This window comes from Taudactylus pleione, unplaced genomic scaffold (genome assembly GCF_031769625.1).
Source record: "Taudactylus pleione unplaced genomic scaffold, aTauple2 ptg000274l, whole genome shotgun sequence".
In the NCBI taxonomy this organism is placed as follows: Eukaryota; Metazoa; Chordata; class Amphibia; order Anura; family Myobatrachidae; genus Taudactylus; species Taudactylus pleione.
This window is the reverse complement of record NW_028284676.1, coordinates 563,286-589,385: the sequence shown is the minus strand read 5'-3', so window position 1 is coordinate 589,385 and position 26,100 is coordinate 563,286. Positions and strand designations below refer to the sequence as shown.

The following is a 26,100-nucleotide window of genomic DNA, read 5'->3' as shown; positions in this document are numbered from 1 at the left end:
TAGCACGAGACGGAGTCTACAACCCACACAAGTGGCTCAGGTAGTGCAACTCACCCAGGATGGCACATCAATGGGAGCTGTGGCAAGAAGGTTTGCTGTGTCTGTCAGCGTAGGAGGCACTACCAAGAGACAGGCCAGTACATCAGGAGACATGGTGGAGGCCGTAGGAGGGCAACAACCCAGCAGCAGGACCGCTACCTCCGCCTTTGTGCAAGGAGGAACAGGAGGAGCTCTGCCAGAGCCCTGCAAAATGACCTCCAGCAGGCCACAAATGTGCATGTGTCTGCTCAAACAGTCAGAAACAGACTCCATGAGGGTGGTATGAGGGCCCGACGTCCACAGGTGGGGGTTGTGCTCACAGCCCAACACCGTGCAGGACGTTTGGCATTTGCCAGAGAACACCAAGATTGTCAAATTCGCCACTGGCGCCCTGAAAGCAGGTTCACACTGAGCACATGTGACAGATGTGACCGAGTCTGGAGACGTCAAGGAGAACGTTCTGCTGCCTGCAACATCCTCCAGCATGACCGGTTTGGCAGTGGGTCAGTAATGGTGTGGGGTGGCATTTCTTTGGGGGGCCGCACAGCCCTCCATGTGCTCGCTTTAGGTAGCCTGACTGCCATTAGGTACCGAGATGAGATCCTCAGACCCCTTGTGAGACCATATGCTGGTGCGGTTGGCCCTGGGTTCCTCCTAATGCAAGACAATGCTAGACCTCATGTGGCTCGAGTGTGTGAGCAGTTCCTGCAAGACGAAGGCATTGATGCTATGGACTGGCCCGCCCGTTCCCCAGACCTGAATTCAATTGAGCACATCTGGGACGTCATGTCTCGCTCCATCCACCAACGCCACGTTGCACCACAGACTGTCCAGGAGTTGGCAGATGCTTTAGTCCAGGTCTGGGAGGGGATCCCTCAGGAGTCCATCCGCCACCTCATCAGGAGCATGCCCAGGCGTTGTAGGGAGGCCATACAGGCACGTGGAGGCCACACACACTACTGAGCCTCAGTTTGACTTGTTTTAAGGACATTACATCAAAGTTGGAGCAGCCTGTAGTGTGTTTTTCCACTTTAATTTTGAGTGTGGCTCCAAAACCAGACCTCCATGGGTTAATAAATTTGATTTCCAATCATAATTTTTGTGTGATTTTGGTGTCAGCACATTCAACTGTGTAAAGAACTAAGTATTTAATAAGAATATTTCATTCATTCAGATCTAGGATGTGTTATTTTAGTCTTCCCTTTATTTTTTTGAGCAGTGTGTGTATATACATATGTGTGTATGTATATATATATGTATATATATAATATATATATATATATATATATAATATAATATAATTTACTACTACTTCCAGCTTTGTGCAGGTGCTGTCCACACAGGAAACGTCCCTTCGGGGTGCTCTGCAGCGCCTGGTGACACTGGGCCAGAGGGTCTCATTTGCGGCCAAGAGGGTGGACACTATACAGGGTAAGAGTGGTAATAATTATGTTATTGATAGATTGTGACAGTATTGATCTCAATTAACTCTTTATCTTGATTTATTTCCACTTATAGGGAGGTTATAGTGAAAATAATGGGTCTAACGTCCTAAGATAAACGAGTCAGGTGGAAAATGTCAGTGTCTGTTCTGCAGCTTAGTGTAAGCCTCTGAGTGACCTCTCCCTGCAGTGTGCAGAACCCAATCACAGATCAGTGACCTCTCCCTGCAGTGTGCAGAACCCAATCACAGATCAGTGACCTCTCCCTGCAGTGTGCAGAACCCAATCACAGATCAGCGACCTCTGCAGTGTGCAGAACCCAATCGCAGATCAGTGACCTCTCCCTGCAGTGTGCAGAACCCAATCACAGATCAGTGACCTCTGCAGTGTGCAGAGCCCAATCACAGATCAGTGACCTCTCCCTGCAGTGTGCAGAACCCAATCACAGATCAGTGACCTCTCTCTGCAGTGTGCAGAACCCAATCACAGATCAGTGACCTCTCTCTGCAGTGTGCAGAACCCAATCACAGATCAGTGACCTCTCTCTGCAGTGTGCAGAACCCAATCACAGATCAGTGACCTCTCCCTGCAGTGTGCAGAACCCAATCACAGATCAGTGACCTCTCCCTGCAGTGTGCAGAACCCAATCACAGATTAGCGACCTCTCCCTGCAGTGTGCAGAACCCAATCACAGATCAGTGACCTCTCCCTGCAGTGTGCAGAACCCAATCACAGATCAGTGACCTCTCCCTGCAGTGTGCAGAACCCAATCGCAGATCAGTGACCTCTGTTGCAGCGTAATGATTGCTGTGTTTGTTTGACGTATGGTTACAGGCTGCATGTAACTGCACTGCGTCGTTCATTGTATCATCCCATCTGCTGTGCAGGACAGCAGATGGGACGATGTGATGAACATCAGTGAACGACTGATCGATCGCTTTACACACTATACGACGCGTCCGATATATTGTTCTGAGCTGCGTCGGAACGATATATAATACGATACATCGTATAGTGTGTATTCCTTGTGTGGGAATGGGCAGCTTTACTCATTATACCATTATTTCCTTGTGGTTTCTCTCATTTGTACCTCGGTCAGATCTGTCCCTTACCAGTATCGCCCAGTTGTACTCCTCTATCAGTATGTTCTGTATGTCAGTGCATGTGCAGTGTGCGTTTCCTCGCGCTGTGTGGCATCACCATGATTTCTCTGTACATTTCGCCTGCCAGGTTTGGTAGCACAAAGACTTGCTCTGGTGAAGCTGGCAAAGGAGGAGCGAGCCAGCAATACAGTGGCAAAAGCTGATATGTAAGTAGACATAGTATAGAGAGAGAGTTCATTAACCCTGTGTTGTGTCCGTGTGGGGAAAAGACAACTGCGAGAGAATGTTCTATTCCAAATAGGATACACGACGGGGCCACTATGCATAGATTTATCTGGGACATACAAAGTGGTGTGCGCTCATTGTACAGATGTGTCCTCACTTACTGGGCGTCCATACGGCACGAAATACCCGTCGAGACTAAGACGCTACGGGAGGTGTAGCGTACCTTACCTTTCTTTGAATTTTGCATCTTATATGCATCGCAGACGCAACAACACCCCACCCACAGTGTACTGGAGACGCCAGGCTGCAACTTTAACCGCACAGGAATTGGTTTTACACATGTACAATGTCACAGATGAAGCACAACAAAACCTGGTGGGAGGAAAAGCTGCGTCCGCTCGCATTGAAGCCCTTTTTACACAAATTCAGACTCTGGGCCTGATTCAGACCCACTTGCGAGCGGCTGTCCGCTCGCAAGTGGGTCGATGTTCTGCACTGAGCATGCGCACGATGGAGGGAGCTCCGTCGTGCGCATGCGCCAGACGCGACGAGCGAAGGACTCTCCTTCGCTCGTTGTGTCTGATCAAAGGGGGCGTGCTGTCGATGTTGATTGACAGCACGCCCCCTTTGGTGGGCGTGCCTCCCTGCCGGGGGCGTTCCTAAGGGAACGCCTACCGTCAGAAGCCGGCCCACTGACATCACTAGTGATGTCAGTGGGAGTGATTTTGGCTCTGATAGAGCCAAAATCACTCCGGGCCTTGCGGTTGAAAACCTCAACCGCAGGCTCCGGCTCGCAGTTTCGATGGTCAAGACCATCGCGGCCATCAAACTGCACGCTCGTATAGGCTGTGGGTGGTGACCCACAGCTATACGAGCGTCCAGGAGGACGCTCCATAGTTATGGAGGACGGCCCTCATTCAGAGCGTGCGGTCTGCTCAGAGCGTACGGCTCTGAATGAGGGCCTCTGTACATCAGTACATGTACACATGTACTAATGTCGCACACCCAATTGAGCAGTGTACGATAGCAATGTCATTTTCTTTTCACGTTCCATAGGGGGCACAGGCAGAGGCCATGGGTATATGGTGGAGCAGGAGGAGCCTGGACACAAACTAGTTAAGCTTTTTTTCCCAGCAGCCCTGGCTCCTCCCCCCGATACCCCGCCCCCAGTTGAGTTTGGTGTACTGCAGGAGCAATGCACATGTTTAGAGACTGCTCAGAAGTCTATGCTTCTTTTCTTAAGATAAAATTAGTTCATTTTTATTTATTTTATCAGTGGATAGCGCTTGGCGTCCCATAGGACACCCATACTGCCGCTCCACCGGCCCCCTGCGCCGTTGGCCGCAGCACTGGCGAGCGGGTCAGTGACTTTGGCTGGTCCCCAGCACACACCAGGGACCCGCAGCCGGATGCCGGGGGAGGAGCACGAACGGTGCTCAGAGGTAAGAGCGGCTCCCTGCAAAGCATTGAATGTTTCTGTGTTCAGGTATTTGTGTTTAGGAGTACAGTTTATTTCTCACCTGTTCTCTAATTTTCTTCTGTCTGCCTTCATTCTTCTGACAGCTTAGTAAATCCCTCGTCTGTACAGCCCTGCTTATTGTGGGGTGAGGTCACATGCATTGCAACGCTCCCCCTTTTATTGCACACAGTAGTTTACCTAGATGGTGTGTGGGGACTGCCCTGAATTGCGGTACCAGGTTTTCCATGGGCAAAGCACCCAGGGATGGGTATCTGCAGGACTTGTACCTCTGTACTTTCTCCTCAGACTCCGTAGCACAATGGGCTCAGTGTTCACAGATTCGCAGCCAGGGTGTCAGTCAGCCAGGACTTCCACCAGGAAAAAGCTTGGACTACCTCTCTCATAGGTAAAATTACAGTTGCCTCCTTCAATTCTCTACCTGCTGCGGACCGGGCATAATGAGCTACCTCCTCAGTGGATGCTCACATGGCCCGTCTACCCTTCCTAGTCCAAGTACGGCATCCCTTGGGATCCGACGGACAGGACGTCGGAACTTCCCTCAATAGGGACTTATATACTGTAGACTCTTTCTCGCGTCCAGCCCTGACTTCTGCTTAGGTAGCTAAAGCTGTTGGAGGTTGGACAGATGCTCTTCAGGAGAGCCTCAGCTCAGGTTCTCATAGGAACAAGCTATTGACTTCAGGTGAGAACATCAGAGGGTGGCCTCTTATATAGGAGAGGCCACAATAGATTCTGGCACTGGATCGGGGGGATTTCTGGACCTCCTTGGATTTTCAGGATGCCTATTTGCAGGTTCCTATCCTACCCAGTCACCAGAGTTTCCTCTGGCTTGCGGTCAGAGCGGAGCATTTTAATTTTCAAGCATTGCTATTTGGTCTTTCCATGGCCCCTTTTGAGGAAAGTCATGGCAGCTCATTGTCGCCGCAGGGGCTTCAGGTTTCTACCCTATCTAAACAGACTTCTGATCCTTGCCAGGTCTCCGGATGGTAATGGCGACAGCCCGACAGGACAGAATGCCGACAGCGCAGGTAAGTTAGTCTAACCCTCCCTCCCCATCCTCCCACCCCCCCCCCCCCCCCGTCAGGATTATGACAGGCGTCGGTATCTTGACGCCTGTCATAACTCCTTAGCCGGCGTTCTGGCGTCGGGGTTGTGACCGTCCCCGGTCATATAACTACATCCCCTCCGGATGTTCTCAAGGTACATCAGTCTCTCGATAGATCTCCAGTCCCATGGACAGCTCATCAATGGGATGAATTCCTTCTGGACTCCGTCGCAGGAGACATACCATCTTGGGGACCTTGCTAGGTTCTAGTCATCACTCAGTGTCAATACACTCTTGCATTCAGATCCTGAGCTCACTTGCCCCCACCATTGTCTTGGCGGAGTATGCCTTTCACTCCCAGCCTCTTTAGGTGCCTCGGCTGAGCAGCCTTGTAGAGCGGCCCTATTGTCCTCAGCCCATACTTTCTTCCGGTTTTGTTAATTTGACACCTTCACTACCGCAGATGCAGTTTTTAGCCGAAGAGGTCCTCAGTGCAGCTCCGGCACATCCCCTCCCGTAATGGGGATAGCTTTGGGACATCCCATGGTCTCTGCCCGTGTCCCCTATGGAACTTGAAGAAGTTAAGAGGACTTATGTCTTACCTGGTTACAGTCCTTTTCTTCGAACTCCATAGGGGTCAGAGGCTGCCTACCCTGACGTACCGGGCTGGCAGGGTTTTTTTTACTCTACTTCCTGTCCTCCTTTAACATTTTTGGGTGTTTGGACCAGTGTGTAGGTCAGTCTTCCTCCTTCTCTTCCTCGCTCTTGCCTTGGGCTTGCTAACTTAACTGGCCTGCCTGAGGCTGGGGGCGGGGTATAGGGGGGGAGGGAGCCGGGGCTGCTTGGAGAAGAAGCTTAATTAGTTGGTGCTCAGACTTCTCCTGCTCCTTCCTATAACCATAGTCTAAGACTGTGTCCCCTATGGAGTTCTCAGAACAGGACTTAACTAGGTAAGACATATGTCCTCTTTTGTTTCTGCTATGTGTTTGAATTATGCTAATAAGATGCACATTTTCAACTAAAGAGACACACGTGCGGGACCTGGCGTGCGAGGGGGTTTTAGGCGTGACTGATGAAAACGTAAAAAAAGGGCACATCTGTATGTGCTCTGTGACAGTGGCTAAAGTGGTGTCAGACCAGCGCTATCTGTACCCAACACTTAGGTCCCTCAGGAACCCATTGACCCTCTACTTACACCTGCATGCTGTATGAAGTGCAAACACTGGCTTCCTAGTCTTACACCGCTCAGAGTGCAGCTTACATGAACCTTTAAACTCGTACGTTCCCCCACAGCTGCCGTCCATCATATGAGGATCTGGAGTCTGAGATAAAGCTCCTAAATGAGGAGAGAGACCGTCTGAGTGCAGAGCTGAAGCGCGGCGTTCTAATTATTGAGGGAAAAGTGACAGAGACCAGAGAAAGATGTAAGTAAGACATTGGTGTATAGAACTTTCTAATCCCTCCAGGTGCTGATTCCACGCTTTGTTCTATCCGTCGGTCCGTCCATGTCTGATACTCACACTCTGTCCCTCTGTTTAGTGGAAGCAGAAATAGAGGAATGTCATCAAACCAAGTCTCTTCTGCGCCATTCTCTCCACGAGACAGAGGAGAGGGAGAGAGTCCAGAGAGAACAGGTGGCAGAGCTAGAGCAGAGATTGCAGGAGGCCTGTGAGACCACCACACAGCTGAAAGAGCAACTGAATGGCCAGAAGGGGGACTATGAGAGAGGTACTAATACAGAGAAGCCTTATGTAAGACACGCTACCCATAAATAGTTTAGTAATAAGCGATCTCTTCCATGCACAGATTTCAGGGCTAGAAGAGCGTAAGCTATTATCACTGTAAACTTGTAACCGCTTCTGAGGTATGTCATCGTTAGCAGATTAATTTGTAAGTGCAGGTCCATGTTAGTGGGTCAGCTATGCTTATGTAAAGTAATAGCAGAGAGGCTCCATGTACAGGCATGTGTTGTGTGCTGTGTGTAGCCCAGGTATAGCTGCATTACTGAGGTCTCTGGTTTTGAGGCCTGCGGTGTGGGCCATGTGCAATAACTGTTCAGGAATAGGAGTGAAGTTTTCGGTAAAGACTGTTGGTACGGCATCGGTGAATGTAAGTACAGCAATAGGAGAATGTCCTATCGTACATGTTGATGGTATAGGGAAAGCTATCCATTAGGCCAGTACAAGAAAATACAGATAGGCCTTAGAGAGAGTGTGATGTCAGCTATGTTAGGTGAGGGGCCTCCAGTACATCCTTGTAGTGTGATGCCAGCTACCAGTCTGTACACACCAGTATGTCCATGCATGGCCAATATAGACTGGTGAAGTGGAGTCGGCTGTATGTAAGGTATGTACAGGAATAGCAGAGAAGTTTCCAGTACAGGCTGGCAGTGAGGTGTCAGCTATGTGTAAGGCCTGTACAGGAATAGTAGAGGAGCTTCCATTGCACACTGCCATGTGAAGTCAACTATGTGTAAGGTATTAGGTTTGGTCTCCGCTATGTGGGCCTGATTCATTACGGATCGCAGCTGCGATTACGCACGCTGAACCACAGCGAAAATATGCTAACATTTGCAATCGCAATGCCGTCGCAGCACAATATAAGGACGCCCACTCCTCCTTACTGACATCCGTAATACCTTGCAAGTCTACGAAACAATCAGTAACATTGCGTACCATCGGCGCCTCACACACAATTACAACAGGTCTGACCATGCTCAGAATCTGCTAATCTCATCGCACGCAGTGAAAGCTCAAACTGCGTATGCCATTGCAGTGGCTATTTTATGTACTCCCCTGTAACTGTTTTCAAACGCACTGACATTCCTGCGTTAGTCCCTGACCCCCCCCCCCAACAGCACCGAACGGTCTGTACTTATCAGTCATTCTGTGATGTGTCTGTGTGATCGCAGTGGCGCCTTTTGCGCACTGTGATGCATGCGCAGTACGCAACAATCAGCCGTCTGCGTGCGTAATCGCAATAGCAATCCTTGCTGAATCAGGCCCTGTATGCACACAGGACAGGATAGCACGAAAGTCTTAAGTACAGCTTAGTGTTCACGCTAGCCTTTTTTTCAGCAGGGTGCCGCGCCCTGCCCATTTTGTAAATAAAGAAATGGGCCCTCCCTTAATTGAACGCCCCACTAGCATCCGGACAAAAGCTTTCATTGTAGTAGGTGACAAGCTGTCACTGGAAGACTCTGAGGCAGTGGACATCAGTGGTTGCTGCTCAGATTAAACTGTTCTTGTGCTGGGTCCTCACCTATGTAGTTAGCCTGGCCGTAGTGAAGCCAGTACACAGGGAGTCACTTGAGTAGATCCCTGTACATGAACACTAATGCCCAGATGCTCTAATCACACACCCAGTACCCCTATACACACTCCTCAGAGACCACGTGTACGTACTGGTCTCTCTCATATTTATACTTGTTGCTACCGGCCAATGGGCTCTTTAATAATGTGAATAAGGGGCACTACTGTGGAGCATAAAGTGTAAGGGGCATTGCTGTGGTATAATGTGAATAAGGGGCACTACTGTGGGGCATAATGTGAGTAAGGGGTACTACTAGGGCATAATGTGAGTAAGGGGCACTACTGTGTGACATAATGTGAGTAAGATGCACTACTGTGTGGCATAATGTGAATAAGGGGAACCACAGTGTGGATTAATGTGAATAAGGGGCACTACTGTAGCATAATGTGAATAAGGGGCACTACTGTGGCATAATGTGAATTGTGGGCATTACTGTGCGGTGTAATGTGAATAAGGGGCACTACTGTGTGGGGTAATGTGGGTGCAATATTGTGTGGCATGTCAATTTTGGGCATTGTGTGGTATAATGTGAATTGGAGACATATTACAGTACATATAATGTAACATTGATTGTATGAATGTAATATTACTGATGTGTGTGTATATATAACTGTCTACATCAGTTTTAATAATACATCCAATAATTTTTGCCCTCAAAATGTGTGCTCCTCAGTGGTCAGCACCCTGCCCAAATAAATCCTAGAGTGAATACGACAGCTGTATATTGCCCATCTATATGTAATAACAGTACAGGAATAGCACGGGTTCCAGTTTTGTGTTGTTTTTTCAGAGTTGCAAAGTAAAGTGAGTGACGTGGAGGAGAAGACAACTCAGCGCCTGGCTCAGATGGAGAAGCATCTTCATGAGGCAAGAAGAGAACACACTAAAGCGGGTAATTCTGCCACACGGCATATACTATACACAATGTACTGTCATGGCTTGCACCATGTACATAAATAAGCCGTGCATTCTGCTGTGATAACCAAAGTTGACTCTTAGGTGGTAATCACTGTGCTCACCACATTATCCCCACTCAGTTGTGGCCCTTCGGCAGACTGAGCGCCAGGTGCAGCGAGAGAAGACACGGAGCCAGGAAACCATGCGCACGCTAGAAGATGCCTCTCGTTTGCGAGAAGAGCAGCTGAGCCTGCAGCTACGGGAGGCAGACAGGGACAAAAACCTTATGATTGTGAGTCTGTTGGTTAAACACGATTTCCGTATCCTGCAAACAGCTACACCAGCGCCATCATTTCTCGATCTCACTTTAATTAAAATGTAATAATTTATTCTGAGAACATAATATAATACTATGACAGCTTGCATCTAAATATAAATGTATCCAGATAATTATTTCTCATTTATTCTAGTTATCATTAAGCTGCTTGGTGAAATGTTGATACAGCATATACAGTCTGTTCAGATTTAATGCTGATAATCATTGTATACTACTCGCCCAGCTTCCGCTTAGTTTAATTTTCCCTTTCCTAGAAATCACAGCCACCCCACTACATTACCTGCGTTGATATCACGCCTCGGACTGTATCCTCCTTTTCCATCTTACAGATGTGTCCACATCTATCCTCCATGCGTTACAAGTCACGCCACACAACACGGGAGCTCCATGTGGCTCAGTAGCGCTGAGCGTCTTTTTGTGCGACTTTTTACCTTCAAATGCGTCTTATTCACACAGTGATGTGAATAGCTAGCACAGGCAGCTTCTACTGATTAAAATGATACACAGCATGCCTATGTTCTCTGTGTATCTATGGGTGTATCTGACATGTGAAATGCTATGTTACAGTGTCAGCGACTGTAACACTGTAACGTAGCATTTCGCATGCAGATACACCCGCAGACGTCCAGAGATCATAGGCATGCTGTATATCATTTTAATCAGCAGAAGCGGCTTCTGCTAGCTATTCACGGTGTGAATAAGACGCATTTGAAAGTTAAACGTCGCACAAAAAGACGCTCGGCGCTACCTAGTCACGCCACGGCATAGCGCAATTAGAAGGGCTGGTTAACGCGCAACAAGGCTAGATGTATGAGGACACATCTGTATATTGTAAAGTGCTAGCGTGTTCCATAGACGTAAATTAGCTTTAGATTTAATACTATACAAATCTGAGACCTCTACACTTCTAGGCCACACTCCGGCAGGAGGGACTATTGGTCACATACCAGAAGAACCGGGTTGCTGCCGTCCAGCCGGCAAACGCCAACTCTGAGACGGGACACAGACCTGGTGACGCCGCGGGATCTGGTTGCACTCCTGGGCTTAAAGGTAAACTAGGGTTTTTTTTATTTTTTTATATTTTTTTTTTGGTGAGTAGATTTAAACAGAGGCAAGGCCTCCTTATGGGATGCAGTCAGGAAGCCGACGGTCGAAATGCCGACCGCCGGTTTTCCGACTGTCAATTCCCGGCAAGGGTCTAATGATAGGTGTCGAAATCCCGACGCCTATCATTATCCCTACATCGGGAGCCCGACGCCTGGCATACCGAACAAAGGTAAGCCGGGCAGCGGGTGCGGCAGCCGCGGAGAAGGCGGGGGAGGGTTAGGTACGGGGCTCCCCCCCGGGATTGTTAGTTACGCTAGGGGAGGGGGGGGGGGTTAGTCTTAAGCACTAAGGGGGGTTAGGCACTAGGAGGGGAGGTGTAGGGTTAGTTTTACTTGCCTTAATCCCCTCTCGGGATCTTCACTCCTGCTGGTCTTTCAGCGTCGGGATTTGAACCGCCAGCCATTCATACTGATTCCCTCCTTATAAACCCCCCTGAAGTTCCCAAAGCTCGGAGACCCGCACAGCTGCCCAGACAACATTACTTTGTGCCTGATCTTCTTTAGTGAATATTGATAACAAACCAGCAATTTGTCGCCTTTGGTAATGATAGTTTATTGTTGATCATTCTTATTTTATTTGTAGAATCTATCTCCAGCATGCTGGCCAATCTGCAAAGCCTCGGAGCCACGTTACTCAGTGATGAGGAGGAAGAGGAGCTCAAACACTAGAGGGCAGACAGTGTGACAAGTATAGTGTGTTGTACTGGTGGTTATATAGTGGAAGATGTGTAGGATATAGAGTCTCAGAGCGATATATACCTAGCTTGCTGCCTCTTTGAAACATTGATGTTATCAGACTAGCAAACTCCAGATTCTATAGAATACTAATATGTCATTATATTATTAATGTCAGCAGGAGACTTGGCGTATTTAAAGCCTGCTGTGATATTTGGAACACCCAACATCAGGTTGCAGGGTCATACTATGTGGCAATAATTTGTTCTCAGGCAGTGGTCCACGTAGTTTAAATACTATACTGTTTGTGTTTATATACAGAGTTATAATGGACAGGAGTTGCCTTTTGTAAATAAGGTTATGTAGATAAATATTTTTATTTTTGTAAGACCAGAACATTGATGTATTGTCACTGAATTATTAAACATCCTTTTGCCTATTCCACGAGTCACATGTGCCATTTTTTCTTAATTATTTTTTTTACACTTCCCTCTAATCTGCATGGGCTGAGGTCCAGAAAATGTAGCCTACACAATGTCTAGGTTCTCTGTGTATGAGTGCTAAGCCTCATTCCTAGCTGCGTGCCTTGGGCTGGACTCTTCCCTTGACAAGCAGACAGCATGGAGTAATACCCTAAAACAGAGGTACTCAATCAAAAAACGCCCAGATCATTCAGGGGATACAATTTTTCATGTCTGATATTGAAGTTGACATTCTCCGGTGTAACTCAATGCTTGGAATTTCTGGGGGAAAAAAGGAGACTTTTATGTCTTACCTAGTTAAGTCCTTTCCTTTGAACTCCATAGGGCACACAGCCTTAGACCACGGGTATAGGGTGGAGCAGGAGTCTGGGCACCAACTAGTTAAACTTCTTCTCCCAGCAGCCCCGGCTCTCCCCCCCCCCCCCCCCCTATACCCCGCTCCCTCCAGTTCAGTTTGGTGCCCTGCAGGAGCAAGGCACATGTGCAGACTGCTCTGCAGTCTATACTTATTTTCTTAAGTTTTAATTTATTTTATCTTATGTTTCTACTACGGGTTCCTTAGGGTCCACAGGTGACCTTGGGTGTATAGGTGATGACGTAGGCATCGGGCACCATGCAGTTAATTTATTTCCCCCAGGATGCACTGGTCCCCCTCCATACCCCGCCTCCCAGCCAGGGCATTACTCAGTTTAGTGTGGTGCAGGGGGGCTATCAGAAGAGCCCCTGAAGATTGAACATTTCTGCTGACTGGAGCCAGCGGAATTGAGTGGATGGCCCTGACAGTCCAGCGGAAGTCAGGACCGCCGCTCTTACACCCCCCCCCCCCGGATCCGCGCCCCAGCACAGAGCCGTGAGTCTCTGCAGGGAGCGGCGTGTCCCTGCTAGCGGGACATGCCAGCTCCCAGGGCTGCAGCGGCGGGGGGCGGGAGGTTAGAGGAATACTGCACGCGGTTTCCATGGAACCGCCGCAGGGCAGTCTGTTAGCGCCGGGTAGGGGACGCCCGGCGCCGGTCAGCAGTGGCGCTTGGCCCCCCATACCCCGGTGTCCACTAGTCCACCAGGGACAAGTAAACCGCCGGGCTCTGGTGGAGGAAGGGCCCCGCGTCCCCGGCGGTTCACAGCCTGACCTGGGGAGATGGCACGCCTGCACAGCAGCTGGCCCCTTCCCCCCACAGCGCTCCTTTGCTCCACTCTCAGGCCATGCTGAAGTGGACTCCTCCCACAGGCACCACCCCCCAACAAGCGTTTGGTGGCCATTTTCAGCTCCCAGGCAGCGGTGAGTGGCTGGTGTCCTGTGTCCTCCTACATACTTTGATTCCCGGGTCTGGTGTGTAGGTGCAGCCTTCATTAACCCTTTTTGGTTTTGAAGTTGATTTGCAGCACTTTTTAACCCCTTTCGATCTTCAATGACTTTAAGGTTGATTTAAAGTGCCAGGTAGTGCAGAGTTTTTCCTCCTGCATTTTGTGACTGTTTGCTAGCATCTGAATGTGTCTGCTTTACTGTCTACTAAAAATATTGCTATACACTATTTTTCTATTTAATTCTGATTTGCTGTCCAGGTATATATATATATATATTTGCCTGTACCCCTATTTAATCACACATATATATATATATGTGCTCAATGCTATTGTCAGGACTGAATTCACAGGTCCAGGTATCTATTTGGTGAATATATGGTCCCATAGATATACTATCAAAAATTAGTATCATCTTGTCCAGAGAAACTAGCCTTTTTGCTCTGTATAGACCTTTTAAGGTCTTGAATTCCAGAATATTTGGAGTCTGGATCTCAGAATATTTCCATTTACCTGTTTGGTGAGGCGTTATGCCTATGTGTTAAAACTACCCCTGAGGAAGCCCTTTTAGGGCGAAACGCGTTGGGTACAGTTTTTTTGGGCACGTTTGTTTATGGGTCCCCAAAATTGGTGAACCAAAGAGTATAAAGGTGGGGAAACCCCTTTTTTTATATATAAAAAATATTTGTAAAACAATAAGTTGTGCTTCATTGTTGATGTAATGATGAATATCCTATAAAAAAATTTTTTTTACCAGAAAAAGATTTTATATTGGAATAAATATACTCATGCCCATATGAATGGTTGATTTATTATATTTTGGGTGTTCTTCCCTTGGTGCGAGGGTTCATTTTTAGCAAAATGTCATCCACGGAAGAATTTCTTCCAGACAAAGGTTACAGCGTGGAATTACACTATTTCAGAGAGGACAACAAGATTTCTGGGTCATCTTCGTATCCTCCTCTACTAAAAGATTGAATCACCAAAAATAGACTGAGACTATTTAATTTTTGTATATCATTAGCGCCCTTTCTCATACTTTCGGTATATATATATATATCTATCCTTTCTCCATGTCCAGCGGTGAGGATAATACCTGGGTCCCTCTTCGGTCTTTGGGGCTGCGCAAGAACCCCCGTGGGCGTGCTTTGCTCAGGCACTGCAGACGCTTATGGTTTGCATGACTGTGCCCCCTGTGATCCCCCAAGTGGGGTCTTCACAGCATCCGCTGGTTCTGGCTCCTATACCACAGATCCAGTTGGCACCGCAGGTGGTTAATGTACCACAGGGGTCTCAGGTCAACCTGTCTGCGGGCTCTGACCCTGACTCACTATCTAGAACCCCTAGGGTGCTGTCAAAAAGGCCGTCTGTGTCTCCTCACCATCCCTATGTGGACGAGGATGACAGGTCGTCCGAGGATGATGGGCTGCTTCCAGAGTCTGACTCGGAACTATCCCTAGGGATGAGCAGCACAAGTCCAGTGTTTACATTTCGGGCCTGGTCCGAGCAGTAAAAGAGGTGTTGGTCATTGAGGAGGAAGATGCCCCTCCGGTTGTTAAATCTAAAAACCCCTTGTTTAAGAGGGTTAAAAGTTCTACAGCCATTTTCCCTCAGATCAGTTAGTGGATCATCTGGAGGAGGCGTGGAAGGCTGCGGCGAGGCGGTTCCAGCCGCAAAAGCGTCTGGTCAATGCATACCCCTTTCCTGAGGAGTACTTCAAGAAATGGGTTTCACCTCCTGTAGTGGGCTTCCATGTAACACGCTTAGAGCCGTATTCAATTTGAGCCGAGCCGTGTTAACTTAACGCCGACTTTGCCTGTTTTGTAGGTGTTAAAGTATAGCGCGCGTGCACGCTTTACCCCGTATTCAATTTCAAAGTACACGTAAACGGCACCCGGCGATACTGTAACAAGCGGAAAGTACTGTCATTTTGGGGGAAATCAGCCTATCACCCCCCAAATGATGCTCTGACATGGGGGTTCACTATGGTACCCCCCGATTTGGCTTGCTTGAAGGTATTTGGTGTTTTTGAACGGGCTCAATGCTGCTAAATAGCGTTTTTCTATACCTGATGCAGAATAGTATTTAGGAGTATTTTTTCCAGAAAATAACTTATCCCAGCAAATTTGGGGTACTTGAAAATGGTGGTCAGCATATTTAAATTTGAAAAAGTGAAGTTGAAAAAATCGTGAAAAATCACCTGTCGCAAACACCTGCAATCAAAAAAATACACCTGAGGCATACTTGGGGACCCCCCCGGAGTCAAGTTCGCTAGTTTTTAACTTTGTACCCCAACATTATTTTTTTTTCGCCCCCCTTTTTCAAAGTCAATTTTTGGGGTGTCCTTAAGGTTTTTTTTTTTTTAAATTGACACATTACCTTTGGGGAGACTGTCTGAAGGCTGCACAGCGGTTCCCGAAACATTGCACCCCAAAACCCCAATTCTGCACTTTTTTCTGCGTGCCATTCATAGGCGATACTTTACCACCTATAACATTGCATAGGCGGAAAGTCTTTCAAATTGAATACGGGGTAAAACCAAAACAGGCGATAATGACGTCATCGGCGGTAACTTAACGCAGATCCGGACTTAACGCTTCAAATTGAATACGGGCCTTAGTCGGAAGTGCGACCTTACCTATGCCTTCCATTGCATCCTTAAAGGACTCAACTAACCGGAAGGTGGAAAACTGCCTAAAGTCCATAAACACAGCACTTGGATGTCAACAATAAATAACAAATAAGTAGTCCTGAACTCAGGTGTTTAATAAAAATATATAAATCATACCTATATATAAAAATTGGAGTATTCCATCAATGAACAACCAGATTCAGCATGCAGTAGCAAAAAACACAATGTAACCACAATAAATATAGAGCCAAAAAGAAAGATCACTATAAGCTGGAGTCCGGAACCTTTGCCCTCCAAATCAGAGGTCTCCTATTAGGCTTAGTGAATCAAAAATAAGAACCGGATCCTAGGTTCCTATGGTGAAGTGAATAATATTGGCTGTGAAATAGCGGTGATAGTTCCAGTTAGAAAATGACTGATATTAAGCTCACCCTCTGTTGGGAATCCCGCGGCATAGGTAGAGCTGGAAATTGAATGATGCAGGCTAGTGGGGACCCCAAGCGGGGAAGCCTGACTATCTGTATGAAGGAGTTCAGCGTGCAGCCAGGGAACTCCGGCGGGATGTCCGACTCACACAGCAAGTGAGTATGATGACATATGAGACCATGTGATCAATACTGCTCAGACAAGACATCCAACTCAGGATGTGCGCACCTTTTTACAAGGTGTGCTGCGGATTCAGCCACCCTTTGTGCCTCCGGTGGAGCCTTGGGATTTGGCGGTTGTCCTTCGAGTCTTGACTTCGTACTCGCCCTGGTTTCCTTCCTAAGGTGGTGACAAGTTTCCACATTAATGAGGAAATTGTGGTTCCGGCTTTTCTTGGGCCGGGTCTTTCAGCAGGTGAGGCCTCTTTGGATGTGGTGCGAGCCCTCAGAATTTATGTGGACCGTACTCTGTCATACAGAAAGCCAAAAGCCAGACTCCCTCTCTGTCCTTTTTGGGTTCCATAAAAGGGGTTGGCCTGCCACAAAGCAGACTTTGGCACGATGGCTTTGTCTATTTCGGAGGTTACTCTAGGAAGAGCCTTCCAGCTCCGCCTTCTGTATCTGCTCATTCTACGAGGTCTGTGGGCCCTTCGTGGGCAGCTCAGCATGGTGGCTATACAGCTTTGTAAGGCGGCCACCTGGTCTTCAGTCCAGACCTTTTGTGAGGTATTATTCATTTGATACCTTCGCCTCTTAGGATTCTTCCTTTGGGCGGCGGGTCCTCCTTTCTGTACAGGAGCGTACCCACCCATAAGGGAAACTGCATTGGGACATCCCCAAGGTCACCTGTGGACCCTAAGGAACCCGTAGTAGACAAGAGGAGATATGGTAAGAACTTACCTTTTGTTATCTCCCTTTCTACGAGGTACTTGGGGTCCACAGGGCACCCGCCCTTGCGCCCTGTACAGTAACTAGGGTGTTGTCTGGTCTACAGTCTGTCTCTTTCCTAGCGAGAATGTGATTCTTGTATGTTCCAGACTTCCTTCTCTCACAGTACTCTCCTCCGGCCTCTGGCTTGCTACTAAACTGAGTAATCGCCTGGCTGGGAGGTGAGGTATGGAGGGGGACCAGCGCATCCTGGTGGAAAGAAATGAACTGCATGGTGCCCGATGCCTACGTCATCATCTATACCCCCAAGGTCACCTGTGGACCCTAAGGACCTCGTAGAAAGGAAGATGATAAAGGTAAGTTCTTGCCATATCTCCTCTTTATTTTTTTACTATGAGTAGGCAGCTGGTCCCCCAGCACACTATGGGGCCCGTAGCCGGACGTCGGGGAAGGAACCACGGACGGTGCTCAAAGGTAAGAGCGGCTTCCTGCAGTTGCTGTTACCGCCGCCGGTGTGGGAGATCACTGGCGGTGCTGACAGCAGTCGCCCAGGCCACCTGGTGCCTCCGCTAGACCACAGGCAATGGGGCGCTTCATTAGAAGCAGCCATTGCCCTGGGGGACCTAGTTCAGATAGGGGGAGGTAGGCTTTCCCCATTCAGCCCCTCCTCCGCTCCCTCACTGCGATAGCCATGCATAAGGCAGGCTAGTTAAGTTAACAAGCCCAAGGCAGGAGCGAGGAAGAGAAGAAGAAAAACCAACCTACATATACTGGTCAAACACCCCGAAACGCAAAAGGAGGACTGGAAACAGTAAAGAAAACCCTGCCAGCCCTGTGCGTCAGGGTGGGCGACCTGTGCCACTATGGAGTTCGAAGAAAAGGACTTAACCAGGTAAGACATAAGTCTCATTTTCTTCTTCACACATCTATAGGGGACACAAACTTAGGCAATGGGACATCCCAAAGCTATCCCATTACAGGAGGGGATGCGCCGGAGCTTCGCTGAGAACCCCTTCGGCCAAAAGCCTCTTCCGCAGCAGCAAAAGGTGTCAAATGAACTGAACCGAAATAAAGTATGGGCGGAGGACCATAGAGGCTCTCCACAAAGCTGCTCAGCCAACACACCTCAAGCGAGCCACCTGAGAAGCACAATCCGGTGAAAAACGACTGAACAGAAAGGACTGCCATCGCTGAAGCGTGACAAAAAATCAATTCCCGTGTGGAATCTGGCCAGTCCCAAATACGTAGAGGACAAAAAGGGTTCCGTCCCATGGGGAACCAAAGTCCTAACCACAAAGACTTGGAAGGCCGGCACCCGGTCCTGGAAGTACTGCAGTCCCAGGTCAATGCATGGAGTGGACAGAGCAAGCTCTTCTTCCATCTCCCCGTTCGAAAAATCCATTCAATATACGGCCCCCAGATAGGGGGCAAATCAGATATAAAACTGATGAGAACAGATACTACACTGGATCTTAGCTAAAGGCTAAGAAGCTATAGAAACTGAGGGACTACTGTAGGAAGGTAGCCTAAGCAAATTCAAAGAACAGCCTCGGGAGTGACAGGACAACGCACCCAGAGAAACACTCGCCAGGAGCAGGAAAGCTGTGTCATCCATGTAAGCCAGCAAATGTTAGCAGAGTCAAAGGGCAACGACTGAAGAGTTCGAAGCACCAAAGACAAAGTCCAAGGAGGCGAGAAACAACACCGTCAAAGGAGAACACCTGTAATCTGCAGAGGACAGAAAGTGTGGAAACCTGCAACTTCCAAGAAGAGAGGTGGAGGGACAATCCAGCCCCACCTGCGGAAGGGAGAGGACCCAAGAGAGGAAAACCCTCTGGGAATAAAATTCCAGTCATAAAACCAAGCAAATTAAATCTGCCCAAACAGTGACAAAGTCTTGCAGAGGAGAACTTACGGGCAAACAGCATAGTACGAATGACCAACTTGGAAAACTCTGAAGTGCTCAAGACAGAGTCAAGAACAACAAGACGGGCCAGATTCATATAGAAGCACGGGCCCGGAGACAGAAGATCCGGCCACAAGGAGGATACAGCAGAGCGTTGATAGAGGATCTGCGTACCAACTCACCAAGGCCCATAGGAGACAAACAGGATTACACTCCCATCGCAGCCCGTGGGATTCACGGAACCCTGGTATGGGAGCAGTACCTCTGTAGTCTGTGTTCGTGCCAAGATGCCAACAAGGCGATGTCTGACTACCATTAGCGAAGAACTAGGATCCGAAAGGCATCTGGACAAAGCCCCATTTTGCCTGGGTAGATGCCCAGGTGGCTGAGGAAGCTCTCTTCCCCAACCCGGATTTTGGTAAGTAAGACCACCGACGGAGCCGGAAGTTGAAACACTGCCCAAATGAGAACGTGTCTCTCCTGATGGCGTATTCAGGCGATGCCAGTCATGTTATCGGATTGAATCTGGACCGGACCATGCTGTAGGAGCGTAATGGGATTGAAATGCTGGCGGCTGTTTAGCCTCCAGTTCAAATCCCGACAGCGTCTGGCCGAAGGGAGGAAAGCGCCACAGTGGCAGGTAAGTTATCTAACCCTCCCCTCTCACCCCCTAACCCTCCCTCAGAGGTGCCTAATCCTAACCTCCCCCTGGTGCCCAACCCTCCCCACAGCGGTGCCTAAACCTAACCCCCCTCCCTGCGCCTAACCCTCCCCGGGGGGTGACTAACCCTAAGTCACCCCTCCCCGGGTTCCCCTTACCCTTCCTCCTGCGGCTAACAGGATGGGTGCCCCGGACTTACCTTGTTAGGGCCCACATTGTCCTGGATTCCGGCATCGGGATTCTGATAGGCGTTGGTATCTCGATGTCTGTCATATATCCCTAGCCGGCATTCTGCCGTAGGAGCAGCGAGCCAGGCAGAGAGCTCTGAAGATTGTTCGGAGATAAACAAAGTTATATGGCACCCGGCTCACGGAAATTGTTCACTGACCCTGGAAGGTTGGACCCCGTGTGGAATCCCTAAGAGGACAACCCCTGTCTAAGTGGGACGTCTGACCCACAAGAGGAAGAGTCAAACCTCTCAGGACTGTACCATCCTCCATCTGAAGAGGCCGGGAGTGAAACTGGGCATACTCCGCCATGACGAATGTGGAGACAAACGAGCCCAGGATCTGGATGTAAGAGTGTATTGACACTCAGCGATGACTAAAAACCTTGTGAATCTTGGCCTATAGGTCCCAAGGTTTTCTGGTAATAGGAAGACCCACTGTACCTTGTAATCCAGCAAGGCCTCTAGATGATACATCTTCTGCGACGGAGTCCAGGTGCAATACATCCCAAAGATGAGCTTTCCGAGGGACTGGAGAGACCGATGTGTTCCTTGAGAACATCCGGAGATCGGGCAAGGATCAGAAGCTTGTTTAGGGAAGATAGAAATCTGATACCCTGAAGTCAAGGACACCAGTAGCTATTGTTGCCTCTCCTATATAATAGGCCACTCTCTGATGTTCTCACCTGATGCAGCTCTTTCCAACTAAGCTGAGGCTCTCCTGAAGAGCATCTGTCCAACCTCCAAAGACTTTAACTACATAAGCAGGAGTCAGGGCTGGATAGTGTCTGCAGAATAGAAGTCCCTATTTGAGAGAAGTTCCATTGTCCTGTCCGTCGGATCCAAAGCAATGCCGAATCTGGACTAGGAAGGGTAGTGTTCTTGACTAGACAGGCCATGTGAGCATCCACAGAGGAGGAGGCTAATTATGCCCGGTCCATGGCAGCTAGAGAATTGAAGGAAGCAGTGTGCTTAGAAGGGGAGGTGCCTATTAGGAGGAGCACTCCATAGAAGGTCCACACGCTGCACAAAAGATGGGAATTCTGCAGAAACCGTCTACCGAAGCTTGAAAACCGAAGCACTAGCCTGAATATAGCCTACTGCACCTGGTATTCCCAGGCATCTAACCAAGGCCTGTCCCTGTTTAGCTTCCGAGATCAGACAAAATTGGGCATATTCTGGGAGGTGTGGCCGTAGGCCTTGACAAAGCAACTTTGAAGCGACAAATAGCTTTTATCCCGATAGACCGGGCGTCTACATCTAGCTGCGGTAAGGGATAGACTAAGGTCTCGCCTGAAATATCAGACATAGTATCCCAGTAAGCTGAGGAACTTCAGATTACCAGACATGGATGCAGCATTATCTAGCCTGTTGCCTGAAGTGCGGTTCCTGTCCAGCCTCTGCCGGTAAGATGCGGACACCTACACTTAAAGCGAGAAGGGCTGCATCCATGGCTCCTAGGGCAGAATGCTATAAGGTACCCAGCTAGGGATATTAATAGGGGGGGCGGGCCCTGGGGTTGCCAGTCTGTGTGACGGACATACTCTTGACACTGCAGAGGATGTTCAACTGCAACCTTATCCATAAGAGAGGTAGTCCAGGCCGGATCCAGGTGGAAGTCGTGGCTGACGGACACTCTGGCTGCGAATCTCAAAACGCCGGATACAGAGCACCTCGTGGTACGGAGCCTGAGGAGAAAGTAATGAGGTACAAGTCCTGCAGTTACACAACCGTGAAGCACCCCCATCCCTGGGTGCTTTTCCCTTGGAAAACCTGTTAAGCAATCCAGGGCACTCCACACACACCAGTTAGGTAAACTACCGTGTACAATAAAAGGGATGAGTGGAATGAATGTGACCTCACCCCACAATAAGCGTGGCTTTACAGGCGAGGGATTTACTAAACTGTCAGAAGAAAATTTGGAAATAAAATGTACTCCTGAACACAAAAACATGCACACAGAAACATTCAATGCTATATAAATGGGCAGTTAATGCTCAACAATCCAAACCCCACTCAGCAGGAAGGAGCTGAGGGCCTGATTCAGAACCGGACACTAAGAGCGCTCGCTCTGAATCAGAGCGTTTTTTTTTTTTTTGCGGCCTCCTGGCCGCTCGCTAATCTGTGGGTGACCACCCACAGCTTTTGCAAGCAGCCAGGTAATGGCGACCATCGCGGCTTGCGACGAGACCCTTGTGGTAGGGTCTCGTCCGTCGCAAGCCCCAGAGAGCTTCCTGCTCTAACAGAGCAGGAAGCTCTCTACTGACATCACTGGTGATGTCAGTGGTGCCTCCCACAAATGGCAGGCGTTCCTTGGGGAATGCCTCTGTTTGTGTAGCCACCCCGCCTACAAAACAGGGCGAGCTGTCGATCAACATCGACATCCGCCCCTTTTGTAGTGAGTCCCGGAGCGAGAGAATTTCTCTCTCGCACCGGGGCTTGCACATGCATGCGTGCGCAGTACCCCACCATCGGCCCTTAGTGTATAACCTGACCACAGAGGAATAGGTATACAGGGAGACAGGAGCCCTTTACTGCTTTCCAGAGACTGACTGAAGCAGGCACCGTTTAAAATGGCCGCTCAGTGTCTCAGTTGGGGGGGGGGGGAGAGGAGGGAGAATCCCTAAAGCATGGCTGTTGTAGTGCGGGAGTACCCCAAGGGAGCAGGGGAGGGGCTGAATGGGGAAAGCCTACCTCTGCCTAGCTGAACTAGATCCCCAGGGCAATGGCTGCTTCTAATGAAGCGCCCCATTGCCTGTGGTCTAGCGGAGGCGCCAGGCGGCCTGGGCGACCGCTGTCGGCACCGCAGGAGGTCTCCAACACCGGCGGTAACAGCCGCTGCAGCAAGGCTCCCTGTAAGCAGGGAACCACTCTTACCTTACTAGCACTATCCGTGCCCCCTTCCCCGAAGTCCGGCTGCGGCAGTGGGCCCTGGAGAGTGCTAGGGGACCGCGGCCGCCCACTCATAGTAAAAAATAGATAAAATAAATTTAAATTAAAGAAAATAAGTATAGACTGCAGAGTCTCTACATGTGCCTAGCTCCTGCAGGGCACCAAACTGAACTGGGGGGGGGGGAAGAAGTTTAACTAGTCGGTGCCTGGACGACTCCTGCTCCACCCTATACCCATGGTCTAAGCCTGTGTGCCCTATGGAAGTGTGAAGAAGAAATTCCCTCCAGTGATTAAAATAAATATTTCCTTACTTAGTATATGACCTTGTGAAAATGATAACATGAAAGGACAGAAGTCATACTCCACTCTGTATCTGATAATAGGTAGCTCCGCCTTCAGGTGTCAAGACTTGGACCTACATTACTTACATATTAAAATATAATGTTTAAAGCCAATACTTCCATAAGGTCCCTGTCTATGCTCTCTTTTTTTGGGGGGTGAAACTTTAGGTGATAAACAAGGACACTCTGAGTGACGCCTGTGTTGCTTTTGCCGCTGCTGTGTCTATGACTTTATGTTAAATATTGGTATCAACCCGTTACCTGGTGTACCTCCTGGCCATCTGAATGTGCAAGGACTGGAATGCCCACTTTGTGCATCTTTAGACACTACAATCCCACTCAATGCGTATTGAGAGGCAACCAACGGACACGCCACCGAAACGTGCCCATGTCCCATGCTAGGCGCAGAATCTCCATCAGACTATGCCCTCCAATGTAGGCAGTTAAGCGCCTGACTTCGCAACTAGTTCTGCGACGCACCTATAAGACGGTGCATCTCCATGCATCGGAGTAGCCACCTCTCAGGAACAGTACATTTCTAAGGCCGTGCGTCTCAGTCGGACATGCGGCTGTACGCTCACACCGTGGGGTGCATGCGAGGCGCTAATTTTTATCAACTTAGACGCATGTGCAGCTGAAAAACATTGGCCAATCACGTGAATGTCTGCATTGCGTCTCATTTAGAATCAGACCCCATGAGTGTTCCCTCTAACATCAGAAGAAATGCAATTGGGTTAATTCCTACTTTGCAAGACTGCCATTAGTTTTACAGGTAAAGAATAATGTGACTCCTCCTTGTAGCCCCAGGCTGCCTCACAGCAGCACAGCCCAAAAGGATACCCATTAATGGGGCAATGTAATTGGGTCAGAGTTTACTCTTAAATCTGGCAGCAAAGATGTAAGTAAAATGTGCCTGGCACCTTATTACACTCCCCTCCACAATAAGAGTCATGAAAAAGAAGTCATCCTGACTACTGCCTAGGATCCTGGTGCCCATAATATTCTTTCAGTGACTCTAGTCCAAAACCTACAAATTCCAAAATCAGGGTTTTCCCTAATGGTGCAGGTTTCTGCCCTTTCTGTGACCCTGCTTCCTGAATTTAGGCCATGTTAGACTTTTTTTTATGTTCTTATATGCGTTGGATCTGAAACTGATTTTAAAGATCTCACAAGGGTTCTCGTTTTGAGGTACATTTCCTGTGTTTTCTTTGCTTTTTTTTACCTGAAAATTTAACCGCTTTTCTATAATACTCCTTTTGTCCTCATCTTGGTAATTAGAAGCAGGCAGTACTTTACTCCTTTGATGTGGTGCTTTGATGTGTCCTGTTGTCCAGGACACCTGGTAGATAAAGCTTCAGGATGTTTTTGAACATTTCTTTGTCGGAAGCGACTCACTATTTTATATCCATCGATCACCAAGATGCTTATTTCCACATTGTTATTATGGCTTAACATCAGGTGGTCATCACTTTCAGTTAATGTGTGTCCTATATTAACTGTCCACTTCTCCATGGTCCTTCACCAAGGTGCTGGTAGTTATGGCCACTCTCATTTCTGCTAAGGCACATTTTGCGTTCAACTGAGCATAAGGCCCACAGTATCAGAGTAAAATTCAACATCTTGCATAGTAACTTCAGTCTCAGCAAATGGTGCCCGAAAGGGATTTTCTCAGTCTCTTATTAATGTTCTAATCCACTATAGGAATTCTTCTTTTGGCAGAGTGGAATATGCAAGACCTTCAAGTGAACGTACGCGGTGGAATCCTAGATGCCATCTCATGATGTTTTCCAACAAGCAGATAGTGGCTGCTTTCATAACTGCCAAAATGGCACAAGACGCAGGGCCTATTATGTTGTTGGTGGAAAAAAAAAATTGATATCCCTCTTTGTATTGCACATGGCAGAAATAGATGACAAGATGATAGTCATTATCAAGACCATCCGTGAAATTGGAACTTGCATAAAGTGTTTTTTAAACTACAAGTACAGAAGTGTGAGCTCTCTCAAATAGACCTGATGGTGACATTTTAGTACACCAGGGTACTATTCCTGTAACAATGACCCCAGAGCAGAGAATAGATGCCCTGTGGATGCCATTGAACTTTCAGCTAGGGTATGTGTTCTCTCATTGTCCTTGCTCCTTTGAAGATGGTCTTGCCGACTATGGTTTGGGAAATGTTTCAAGAACAGCCTTGGCCTCTGCCAACCCTGTCATATCTTCTGCACCAGGGGCCTATTCTGTGGGGAATGAGCGGTCACTGCTAAGATGCATGGGAGATTCTGTAACCAAGGTACTTTTTGAATCCAAACAACAAAACCGTTCCTCTACTTACTGTAGGATTGGGAAGAAAAGGGCCTTGATCTCACTACCCTGAAAGCTCAGGTGTCTGTTTTTCTGGACACCTGCCTGGCATCTGCGAAAATGAGATATATGGTAATAACTTACCTTTGTTATCTCTCTTTCTTCAAAGTCCATAGGGTCCACAGGGTTGACTTTGGGGTATAGCTAGATCTGGATCCATGGGCACTACGCAGTTAAAGCTTTAGCTTCCAGGATGCACTGGGTCCATCCTCCTCTATACCCTGCCCCACAGGCACCTCAGTTGGTAAGTAGCCAAGGCCGGAGGAGGAACAACAGAGAGAAGAAAGACTGGAACACACAAGAACCATACTCACAGAAAGGGAGAC

The 26,100-nt window shown here is 48.5% G+C and overlaps 1 protein-coding gene and 1 non-coding gene across 2 annotated transcripts in view; one reads left to right on the top strand and one right to left on the bottom strand.

Annotated features, from left to right (window-relative positions):
• Positions 1-12,100, top strand: part of CCHCR1 (coiled-coil alpha-helical rod protein 1) — a 58,969-nt gene extending 46,869 nt beyond the window's left edge. Inside the window, exons 11-18 of the mRNA XM_088481487.1 lie at positions 1,358-1,470; positions 2,712-2,790; positions 6,628-6,758; positions 6,874-7,062; positions 9,437-9,538; positions 9,684-9,835; positions 10,792-10,930; positions 11,570-12,100. Of these exons, the coding sequence (XP_088337613.1) occupies positions 1,358-1,470; positions 2,712-2,790; positions 6,628-6,758; positions 6,874-7,062; positions 9,437-9,538; positions 9,684-9,835; positions 10,792-10,930; positions 11,570-11,655 (991 nt within the window). The 3' untranslated portion in view covers positions 11,656-12,100. The remainder of the gene's footprint in view (positions 1-1,357; positions 1,471-2,711; positions 2,791-6,627; positions 6,759-6,873; positions 7,063-9,436; positions 9,539-9,683; positions 9,836-10,791; positions 10,931-11,569) is intronic.
• Positions 12,101-18,691: 6,591 nt separating this feature from the next.
• Positions 18,692-18,882, bottom strand: LOC148513654 (U2 spliceosomal RNA). Its single transcript, XR_015880158.1, has one exon. It is a non-coding gene; the product is annotated as a U2 spliceosomal RNA (small nuclear RNA).
• Between the last annotated feature and the right edge of the window lie 7,218 nt (positions 18,883-26,100).